General features: G+C 37.8%; 1 protein-coding gene across 1 annotated transcript in view; it reads left to right on the top strand.

Moving 5' to 3' along the window:
* The first annotated feature begins 3,757 nt into the window (after positions 1 to 3,757).
* Positions 3,758 to 11,811, top strand: part of LOC145785129 (peroxidasin homolog) — a 39,638-nt gene continuing 31,584 nt past the window's right edge. The window contains exon 1 of the mRNA XM_082596829.1: positions 3,758 to 4,108. Coding sequence (XP_082452955.1) covers positions 3,906 to 4,108 — 203 coding nt within the window. The 5' untranslated portion in view covers positions 3,758 to 3,905. The remainder of the gene's footprint in view (positions 4,109 to 11,811) is intronic.

Genomic DNA, 11,811 nt, shown 5'->3' with positions numbered 1-11,811 from the left:
AACATTGAAATTAAGTTTCAAGTAGCCTACCGACACCGTATATTTTTTTCATGGCTAAGCTATATGATTTTAATAGTGCATCTTTACTTTCGTACTTAGTGGATACATTGATACACAGTCCACACATCTTCAACAAGCGAAGACTTCACTTTGTCAATCTGTTTGACCGGCCTGCATCAGTGGTCCAAAGCCTTTACAAGTAGGCTATGCGAAACTGCCAAGATTAAGCACTCAACGAAGCTTTCTCAGTCGGAGGCTAAAAATTCAAGCATCAATATAGCGTATGCTCTGACAAAATTTTCTCAAGCGTGATAGTGTCGGACATGCCGTTGTTTAATATTCTGGGGTCAAACAGTAAAGAAACCAACACAACCAGGGAAAGAAAACACGTTACGTAGCGATGGTGTTAGCCTTCTAGTGATGGTATCAGCAACAAACATGTACGCTATTTTTAAATGACGAAGTAGTGACCAGGTTGACCTCAAACCAATGCAGGATCACACATAAATGAGATAAAATTAGTCTACAGCGTAGCCTATATGGTTGGGACACTCCTGAACTCAGTGGCGTAGCCAAGGGGGGGGGGGGGGGGGTTGGGGGTTACAACCCCCCTTTGGCACGCATGTGACGTCACGATATTGAGAATGATGCTTTCAGTCTCTATGTCTCAAACAAAGTTTGCCTAATTTTAAACGAAACTGCATTAAAAGAGCGAGTTTTGCCAATACCAAACATTCAAATAACTCAGCCAAGAATTAGCAACAAGAAAACATAGAAACTTAGCTTTATTTCCGAAAAATGCCGAAGAAAACATGATCTTATGCTTTTGCCATGCCACCGGACAGCACTATTTTACAGGAATGTTTATACCCACATTTTTGTTGAAAATGCTCTCAGAATGCACCAAATTCAAACTATTATTTCAAAATTTTCTATGGAGGCCACCCAGACCCCCCGCCGCTGCGTGTCGCCTTTGGCGAAAACACCGTCTGACTTCGCTCGCCGGCCGTCAACCCTCCCCCTTTCAAAATTCCTGGCTACGCTCAGTGGCGTAGCCAAGGAGGGGGGTTTTGGGGGTTACAACCCCCCTTTGACACGCGTGTGACGTCACGATATTGAGAATGATGCTTTCAGTCTAAAAAAAAATTGCCTAATTTTAAACAAAATTGCATTAAAAGAGCAAGTTTTGCCAATACCAAACATTCAAACATCTCAGCCAGGAATTAGCAACAAGAAAACACAGAGACGTAGCTTTTTCTTCCAAAAAATGCCGAAGAAAACATGATCTTATCCTTTTGCTATGCTACCGGACAGCACCATTTTACAGGAATATTCGTACCCACATTTTTGTTGGAAATGCTCTCAGAATGCACCAAATTCAAAGTAATTTTTCAAAATTTTCTGGGGGAGGTCCCCCAGACCCCCCGCCGTTGGGTGGTCAAACCCCCCCCCTTTCAAAATTCCTGGCTACGCTACTGCCTGAACATAGCAAACGGCGCACTAGAGTGCCATGATAAAGTAGCGATTGATAAAGTAGGGTTTAGCTCGGTCGAGGGCCTGCGAATGCCGCAGAGAGAAACAAACAACGGGCCATGTTATCCTTGAGATTTTGAGGGCCCCATTTAAAAAGTACCAAACGAGATACATGTTAGGTTATTGGTGGTCTCCCTTTCCCACAGGGCCGGATTTAGCTGATGGGGGCCCGGGGCACTTTTAGATCGGGGGGCCCCGTGCAAAAATTTTTTTTAAACCTTTTTTTTTTAAAAATTTTTTTAAAAACCTCCTCTACGTCTACAGTAGCATTAATACAGCTCTGCACAGTATTTTGCAGAAACTTCAAAGGCTGAAAGAAAAAATAACGCAAAATCACATTTTTTCCACGTAGGGGAGCCCTCAAAAGTCGGGGGCCCGGGGCACCTGCACCCTCTACTCCCCCCTAAATCAGGGCCTGCTCTCCCAGATAGCAAAATCATTCATTTTTATTGACGGATTTTGCAGTCTGGGCTATGGAAGCACTAAACAAAACAACCTTAACATGGGTTTCCACTTTCCACCATTTGCCTAGAGTGACCTATGCTACTCAGTGAAGAACTCGCGTGGTGGAGATAGACAGCTTGTGAACAATTGAAATCTGATGACGAATGGCGATTTTTCTATGAGGTGATAAAACCGCTTCTGAAAAGCACTTGTCTCAGTCTTTTGTTTGAACGTTGCCCGAAAAGGAGACAGGAAATGCAAAGGCGAAATCTGCCTTGTTCTAGACAAGACGGAGAAAGTTTTGCTATGACGTTGTGTCTAGTAGTATCATAGAAAAGACTTTACGTTAGATATTGAACTAAAACTCAGATGCTGCTTGTAAAAACAGAGAAATGGGTCCGACAAAGTAGGCTTCCGACAGCCGAAGTTGCAGTCTCGTATTTGTATGCGAAAGTTGTCAGGTCAGGGACTCACTGTCGAAAGTTAATTTTAGGTTGCACACACACCTCAAGAAAACGCCGTCTTGTTTTGAAACAAAGAAATTGTTGCAGGCTTGGAAAAAGAGTGCAAACTTTTTCTTCGAATGGTGGTGGTATTTTCTTTCATTTGCGTTAACGTTTTGTGCATCGTTGATGGCTGTGAAAAGGTAACCGAAATGCTTGTGGTTGTCCATTCTCAGTGAAGAAATCTGCTTTATGATCGACCAATACAGCGCAATAAATAGCTTTTAGCAAAGTGTTTAGGTTCAACAGAGTTTGAAAAGGTTCAAACTGAGATACTGTATTTGTTTTCTGAGAAAGATAAATACAAAGCAGAATTTTGATTTTTTTTCGTTTGCTAAGCGAACCCATTCTTTTCCTTTTTAACTCATTGATGTGGTTCTGTGGTTTTTGCTACTTTGTTCATGAATGTTATTGGTTCACTCGAATCTTTCTGCTACTTGCTTTTCTATTTAATTTCCTGGAAATGTTGCAGATAAGATCTGACTTATGCATACAGTAGTTGCAGTTGCTAGCCTACTTGAAAAGTTTGAAAGCAAAAGTAATCTTTACAAACATTAAGGTTTGAAAATTGAAAAACTACATTACCGTGTTTACAAAGCACCTTTTTGAAAATCTGAGGTAGTAGAAGAGCTGGTCGTAAAATGAACTTGATTAGCCTATCTGTTTTACTTCCTGATAATATTTGAAATTGAATATTGAAGAGCTGAATTTTAGTGTTTTAGCTCATCAGTCAAATGTTGAGACGTTAAATAAGCCTACTTAGGGAACGTTCAAATATTACGTAACGCCTTCGAGGGGGAGGGGGGGTTTATGCAAAGCGTTACGTTAGCGTCACATCGGGGGGGGGAGGGGGTTCAAGCAAAACGTTACGTAACGCTTTGGAGTACGGAATGGTAGTTTTTTGTGCTGAATTCGTAGTGAAAAAGCGTTACATGGGGGAGGGGGGGGGATTGAAAAAAGCGTTACGTTGGCGTTACATGGGGGAGGGGGGGGGTCAAAAATTCGGAAAAAAAGCGTTACGTAATATTTGAACGTTCCCTTACGTAAAGCTTGGAGCCTGGAGAACTGTGCTGGATTTTTTTACGGGATTGCCGGTGATCTTCTGTTTTAGAATGTAGCCACTCACACAGAGCTTATGTGAACGATAAAAGATGTAAGCTGTTGCATGCGTCACATTGTGAAATACGAAATTAATAGGCTTAATGTTGGTATTTTTTACGTTAAAAAACTTGATTTTTTTTATTTGTTGCATTTTTCTTTGCAGTGTTTTAGGCTAGTTGAGATTTGGCAGCGATAAGTTGCACAAGTGTTCTTCGACAACACGCAAGTGTAGACAAATTTTATTTTTCATTCACTGTGTTTTAATGGCAAAGCACTGTGACCGGTAGAGTTAGCAATAATTGGATTCCAACCACTAGATACATTATGAAAAGCTTTCCCCCCGCTTTGGGGTTATTTCTTGGAGCAGTGTTACTTCTCACACTTTTTCTTGGGAAAACGGCCGAAGCTCAACGGCGCCGTGGGCAGAGGACCTGCCCTGATGGATGCTTGTGTTTCATCACCACAGTTCGATGTATGCATCTCGGACTCGACCGGATCCCAAGCGTTGCATCCGAAACAAGAATTTTGTGAGTGTTTGTAGTGAACTTGAGCTCGGAATGCAACACAACGAAATTTACAACTCGGTTAGGTTTGACCAGAAAAACGTCATCAGAGCTTGTATTTAGCCAATCCTATATCTGTATAAAGCAGTTTGTGTGATACGTAGAGGAAATTGGCTGGACACACATATCTTTATTGAATTATTCTTTTGCTCTACTTTGCTGGTCAAACTCATCGGGGTCAAAATTACCGTTGTTTGGAGATTAAAACTGCGTTGTTTTTTTGTGACAAAACTATAAATAAAGTGCTTTATTGTGAGACTTTTTTAACAAAGGTTTGCTTCTAACACCCTTCTGTAGTGACTTCCTTTCATACTGTCACAACTCTATTTATTGTTTGCTGTTATAACTCAGTGCATGAACGATTTACTTGATCAAATTAGAGACATAAATTGACTTCTCATGAAATCGATCCCATTGGAATCACTCGTGGGATCAACTGTGTGCAAAGTATTCTTGAAAACGTAATGCAGGGATCTATTTCTTTTTTTTTTTGTTTTGTTACATGACTACAACTGATATGAAACCGATGTATTCAAATTCAACTGGTTTAACGTAGTAAATTATCTAAAAGTTCCATTCAACCAAAATCCAACCGTGTCGTCACTATGTTGACAGCATCACTTGGTATTCTATGATTCGTTAGTATTCTATCCTTACTCTAGTCTCCAATTTAATGCAAGGTATAGCTAAGTACCCTACCACATTTTCTCTCTCTTGTTTTTTTTTTACCAATACGAAAATAGTGGAATTTAGTTATCACTTGGTATTTGTAAATGCTTACCCTAGCTGTTTACTCAAATGTAACGGCCACAACGCACTAAAAATCTAGTTAGTTAATTTTCACACATCTGCATCTTTTTCAAACAAAAATGCAGCAGACTATACATGAGTGTTTCCTTATAACCCTCGTCTATTCGGAGGCCGTATGATCGACAAATGATTTGCTTTGATGCAGCAGTCCAACCAAATTCAATTTGCACTCGACCTTGAGTGAAGAGTGAAACTTGGAATTCTTATTTGGACGATCGACATTGCTTTCGGAAAAGATTATTTAACGGAAAGCGATGTTGAAATGACTAACGGGACTGTTCACATGTGCCCACATATTTAATTGTGATTAGATGACTGATATTCAACTCTAGTGTAGCCTACTTTTCAATTGTTATTTTGTGTGAAATTGCCAGTTTTCCAAAGCACGGTAATGTTATTCGCGTGTAGCAACATATATCTTGCAGTTGCAGCTTATAAGATCATCCCATGGATAAGCAATGTTGAAATGTTGATGTCGTTTTCTGTGTAAAGAAAACTTTGGTGTGGTGGCGATAATGTTTATGTTTTTTTCGTTTTGACCTTTTTGCCAACCCAAGGATAACAGAGGAATTTACATTGAAAACGTATCAGCAGCGTTGTTTTAATGGCGTCAAGATTATTTGTGATCAAAAGAGTTCGTTAGCAGCGAAGTAATGCGACATCTATACTTGACACATGCTGGACTGCGCACGTACACACAAGGGTATTCGGTCCCACAAGTGCAGCAAATAATCTCATTGGATTTATGAAATTAGATTTGTGTTGATCAAGACTTCAAATGACTTAGCTATGTGAGATTTCTTTCCAGAATGATTCAATTTTGATTTAAATCAAAGTCGAATTAGTTGCGAAACTCGCTGCTTGGACATTGGTTTTGCATTTTGTGACTTAAATCAAAACCAAAGCTGAACTCACGAAAACAACCAAACTATCCCCTGTAATTGAGTTATAGAAGAAACTGAAACTTTACAATCTGTCGAAGTTGAGATGATGATCTGTACTACTTCTTCAACCATTCAGAAGTTAATTAATACAGTATTTTTATGTCACAACAAACACATTTTGAAAAAGATTAATTCTGTTGCTTGTGAGCTAATTGGTCGCAAAAACCGCCTGTACAGAAAATTTCGACCTTATTTGCAAAAAAGATACTTGCAGTTTGAGAATACTTTAATCCACTTCAAATTAGGGCTACAAATTTCTTCATGTCTATTCTCCATATTATTTAATCTAACTTTTAATTCACAGAAAAATTATACTTTGTCTAATGTTTTTATCACTTATTTGCATCTTTGTTTCTTTCATGCTACAAAAGCGAGTAATAATAAACAATACTAAAAGCACACCCAATAATAATGTTTCAGCAGCGTCACAAAGCTATGTTTGAAGTTAACGACAATGTTACAGTAAAAGTTTACTTCTACGCTTGTAATAAAGGTGATAGCACACTGCAAGTGGCAGTGCCAGTAGCAGAGTCGCTTTATCGTTTTATCTTTGTGTGTAGAATTGTACGCTTGCGTTGCTTCACGATTTGTCTATTTGAAGGCTTAACTCGCAACAAGTATTTTATATGAGTTTCGGTGACTTTCCATGAAAAGGCTCCACTCTTGGTTTAGAGTTAGACTTTGCAGGTTGGCTTTAAAAATGGTAATTTTACATTAGTTTAAAGCGAAATATCGCCTCTTTTTACAAGAGACGTCAAAGCGGTGCATTGATCAGTCATTTTTTCTGGTTAATGTTTTTCATCTGGATACACAGTAAGTTTGTTCAAAATGCTTCTCAATAGTATCATGTATCTCGATGATTTCGTGTTTGTTTGTTGCAGCCTATTAACTTCTTGTTTTCTACTTTTGTTCCATTGATCATTTAAAACTTGACGCACTGCAACAATCTAATATAGTCTCATTAACAAGCATTGTACACATTTACTGCTAAGCTTGTTGCACGTGTGAAAATGTGAGGCGTCTTTTGTTTGTCTAGTCCAGTATTATTAAAAAGAAAACTTTTACCTTCATGTTCACATGGATTAATTTTTATCTAGAACTGGATAGATTTTTTTGTTAATATTGATTCAGTCTGTTTAATTTTAGGAAGCATACTTCTTTTCCTGTCATTTGATTGAATTAGAAATGGGCGTGTCTCTTCGAATGTTTATCTACTCGGCGATTTTGCATATCATGCAAAAATGTGGCTGTTCAAATCTTTTCAGCAGGACACGTACATTCCGTCAGTGTTGCCTGACATCAGTCAAGGTTCAAATGACGACGAAAGGGCAAACCTTTGTCGAAATGTTTTTAATTCTACTCAAAAAGGTTTTATGTGTATCTAAGCTTGCATTTTTAGTAGCTATTACTGTAGATAACTTGGCTCTAGGATAACGTGTTTTCTCAGAAATTGGTATCGTGGAGCTTCTGGTCTGGATAAATTTATATGTGGCATTAGGTTCAATTGTACTTCTAAACTTTAAAATACTTGCGAAGACATTCCAAGAGTTTTAGATTTGCGACTACGGTATATTATTTAAGAGCTGAGATGTCGTTTAAGCTTCAAATTCCAACATGTCGATTACCTAACTTTATTTGCTTTTGTCTTCCTGTTAGATTAATAGAGATTTATCACTTCGCTGGTCCCCCCACAAATACTTGGCTAAACCAGTTCATCGATTCAATGTCGGCAGTCAGCAAACAATGTCACCAGACATCGAATCAATGCAAAAAATACGAAGTTTGCTTTCTAGTTAGGCCACAATTATCTTTCAATAATTGTTTTGATGTATTTTTAGAGGTTTGTCTGAGACCGATTATATGAATTTGGGTTGATAAAATGTATTTTAAGGCAAAAAAGACGTCGTTAGTATTCGCAAATTCCGTAAAAGAAGATGGATAAATGTTCTATTTTTACAGCATTGTCGTTAGGTCAAGGTAACGTTTTCAAGGTTAAGATCTTAAACGCTTTTAAAGTCTCAAATTTTTGTGAACCAACAGTGTTTGTTGACTACTGTATCTAGAAGATAATACCAAGGCATGTCGACTTTTTGGAATCAGTTTTCATGTGGCTGTCTAGTCTAGATGTATGCAATAGTTAGAGAATATACCAGAAAGCCAATTTTTTATTTGTAGGTTAGATATCTGACAGAATTGTTTCATCCATAGTCCACTGTGTGGTACTTGTCCGCTAGCTTTATTCAATACTCACGGTTGAGACATTGCGTCTATCCACCTACAACAAACGTTAAATAAATGTAAACGCGTTAATATTTGAGACCAAATTAGGTTGGTGACGGAAACCGACAAAAAGGTGTAAGCGGCGTGGTATGCTAATTATGCAGCTTCAAAATTTCGTACCGGTACTTTGCGTACTCTTGATGCTTGTAAACTTGAAGAAATCAACTTAAGTCAACAAATGAAAGTTGATCAATTATCACTCGTAATCGTCTCGAGAGTCAATTGCCAGTTGTAGATAAAAATCTCCTGTGTTGACAGACACCTGGAAAACTGCCACAAACAGGGGTTTGTTCACACATTTTTGATACTTTTATTGAACTATCTTCAGTGTAGGTGGGTGATAAAACGTGGCTATTTTTCTCTTTACTAAACAAGCAAAATAACTGTTCAGATCTTTCTACAACAATGTGATAAACACAAATTTTATTTGCTGGATATAGTCATTGACGTTGATTCATTTGAACAAAATAAAAGCAAAATATGAGCAATCGCGTTCGCTTTGTATCAAGGTATTGACAAGCATTACAGAGAGTAATATTCATCCATCGGTCTCGGTTGACCCGATGATTTATCCAAGTTATTCATGCCTCTATTTCACTCGTATCCTACTAAAATCAACGCCTTGCATTCCTGCAGCGATTAGCCACACCAGCTGAAAAGAAAATCTTGTTTTCAAGCTTGAGGGGGTGGAATCGTGTATGATTTATAAAATAATGACGTACGGTATGGTTAGATTTTATTTCTTTACAATGGTTTTGTCGAAATAACCGAAATAATAAAAGTCTACTTTGGCAGCACCGCTGTGTGTCTCTAAACAGCTTTTTTAGCTTGTGGCGTTACGCTGACACAGTAGCGAGTAAAACTTACAACTGATGCTGAGAGCACATAGCGCACCGCAAGTAATGTGTACGTGTAATGCATGAAGTAGTAATTAAGCTTGCACCCCTTGTGTAGCACAGCGTGTTAATCAAACGTCATAGGTATGTATAAATAGCTTCAGTTACCATAGTCTTACCATTGTTTGAGTTACCATAGCCAGTTGAGTTACTGTTGTTTTGTGCAGCGTTTATCAACCTTTTCTCACCTTATCATCGTATAAAATAGCTCTAAAAAATGTGGCAACTCCAAATTATTATTTACATCCGATTACTACAGTACATATTCTATTGCTATTTGTTCAGGAAAGTTGATTGATGGTGGTCATTTGACTAAACTGCCATGTACTGTAGTTCTCAGTTTACACTGGAAGGACAACAGTAAACCGACAACCTTTGATTAGGACAAATAAAAACTTGATTAACCGTGAAAGAGTCTTTCGTCAGACTCACAAGTCTTTTGATATTAGATGACATTGCGTCACTGCAAGCATCTCAATGGTACTCAATACACTTTCATTTCCTTTTCATAATTGTCATTGACGTCAGCTGAGTTCAAACAACATCCTTTTCATTGAAGAGTTTGTGTTTTGAAAGCAACATTTCGACATCTTGGAAGCTTGAGAACGGCCAGTGAACAATAGCCTGCACTTCCAGTTGAATTGCAAAACAAAAATTCATATCATTTGAAAAGACAATTTTGGTATTATAAATTTCTTATCGTTTGATAGTTTGGAAGATTTGCCTGGCAAGCAAACACAGAAAGTTGACATGCACATGCAAATTGTGGTTTCGCTCGTCAATGCTTGTACATTAATTGATTTACCGCATAAATCCTATCTCCTATGTTGAAAAAACTTCGACATCTTTCCACTTGGCTTCTTACAAACGGGTTTGAGCATTAAAGCGAAAGACGTTGCAGGCAATTTTTCTTGAAGCGCGAGGTAACTTTTTTTGTTGCAAAAATTGATATATGATATGGAAAGGCTTGTCCTCTATTTGTTCATGTGTAAGATAGATTCTGTATCTTCTTGCTCATTCAATCCGTGGTGTCTATATAGCAATGAGAAAAATTAGCTTGTTGTGTTAAAAATACAATTTTTGTGTGATCTGATAACCTGATCAAATTAATGGTATTATAATCCGGTTTGAAAACTTAAAGACACTCAATCAACTCCGCCTAGTTTTATTTGCTTTTGTAATGTTCGCAGCCTTCTTTCTTTGGTTCCATTTTTGCAGACAGAATTTGTTAACCGTGATTGTAGCGACGTGTAGAAATATTCCATCAATGTAAAAATGCCAGGCCGTAACATAAATAGTGCCTCGCAAACCGACCATGAAAAGAAGAATAGAAGATATTGACTTTGTCTTGCCGAGCGAGCCAACAAAACGAGTTAGGTTTATTTGACAACACAAGGCCAAATTAAAGTCTGGAAACTGTGCCTGGCGGAAAGAGGTCACTTCTAATCAGAAAAGGGTCCCCTACACATGTCTGGCAACGTTGTAACGATATAAAAAAAAACGCAGACCTTTGTCAGATATTGTGGGAGCATTTCCAATATTTCGTAACAAAATGCCATTGTGAAATTTATTTCGATTGATTCAAAACTGAAATATGGTCAAATTTCTTAAACATTTGTTAGCTAATATGCTAAAAGTTTGGATTATCTCTAAACAGTTAAGTTAACTCTAATTCAATTACAGAGCTACGTCCATTATTTAAGATTCTAGGTCCACTCATGCCAAACTCAAAAAGTAGTTCAAAGCAGTTGATGGCAAATTGCCATAGCACAGATTTGAAACATTATATCTGTAAAACGTAAACAAGGATAATAATTGTTTGTTTATTTACATACTGTACAGCAGGTCGGGTTTTCAAAGAGTATGCCAGACAGCAAACCAACCGATTTTTACATTCATTCAACGTCTGTAGACGTTGCAAAAATGACCAATTTGCTGTCTGGGGCGTTGGTGATCGGCTAATTGTCGCCACAACGATATCTTCTGTTGGTGATCTGTCATCGTTTTCACGTTGTATTGATTTAATAGTATAAAACTAACTAGCAAGCAGTGAGGCATTCATGGATCTAGCTGGCTATAATTGTCATTCCATCAAAAAACGAACTGACCATTGTGGCTAAAATTTTGAATACTATATTTTCTGTCCTCTTTGCGTTCTTGAGTGAAGTTTTTCTTGTTACTCAATAATCATTTTTGCGTTTATGCGTGTTTTTCTCAAGTGGTATCAACTTGAATGTGATTAATTTCGTTGGATCATGCTTCGGGCGATCGTGTTTCATTTGCTTTATTTTTACATTGATTAGATGTAACTGAATGGCCAATAGCTGTTGTTTGTTTTCTTTTTCTTTGGAGGATTGTTCAAAATGTTCAGGAAGTGTTTGAGACGAAGGTATTTGTATTTGGTGTATTTGAAGTTATTCAACCAAAATCGCTCAAAGCTTTTGAATGTCAAACTCTTAGGCAGTAAAATCCATCGTTTTTACATTGATTGGACGTTTGCAGGCGGATGGTGTTGTCTGGGATCCACACCTGGCCCTGCTTGACTTGCATTTTCTTTGCTGACTTGGCATGAAAAATAATGCAAAAGGCAACATCAAACAGCGTTTGCCAGCGAAATGTTTGAAATGGTTTCTGTAAACAAGACAAGTGCTTTGATGAATTTTTTTCTGCTTGCAGCCAATGCACATTGCATATATTTTGTGTTCAACATATCATTTGCTAACGTCATATGACAATC

Source organism: Aplidium turbinatum, chromosome 16, assembly GCF_918807975.1.
Source record: "Aplidium turbinatum chromosome 16, kaAplTurb1.1, whole genome shotgun sequence".
Lineage (NCBI taxonomy): Eukaryota > Metazoa > Chordata > Ascidiacea > Aplousobranchia > Polyclinidae > Aplidium > Aplidium turbinatum.
The sequence above is the reverse complement of the archived record's forward strand: the minus strand, read 5'-3'. Positions and strand labels throughout refer to the sequence as shown.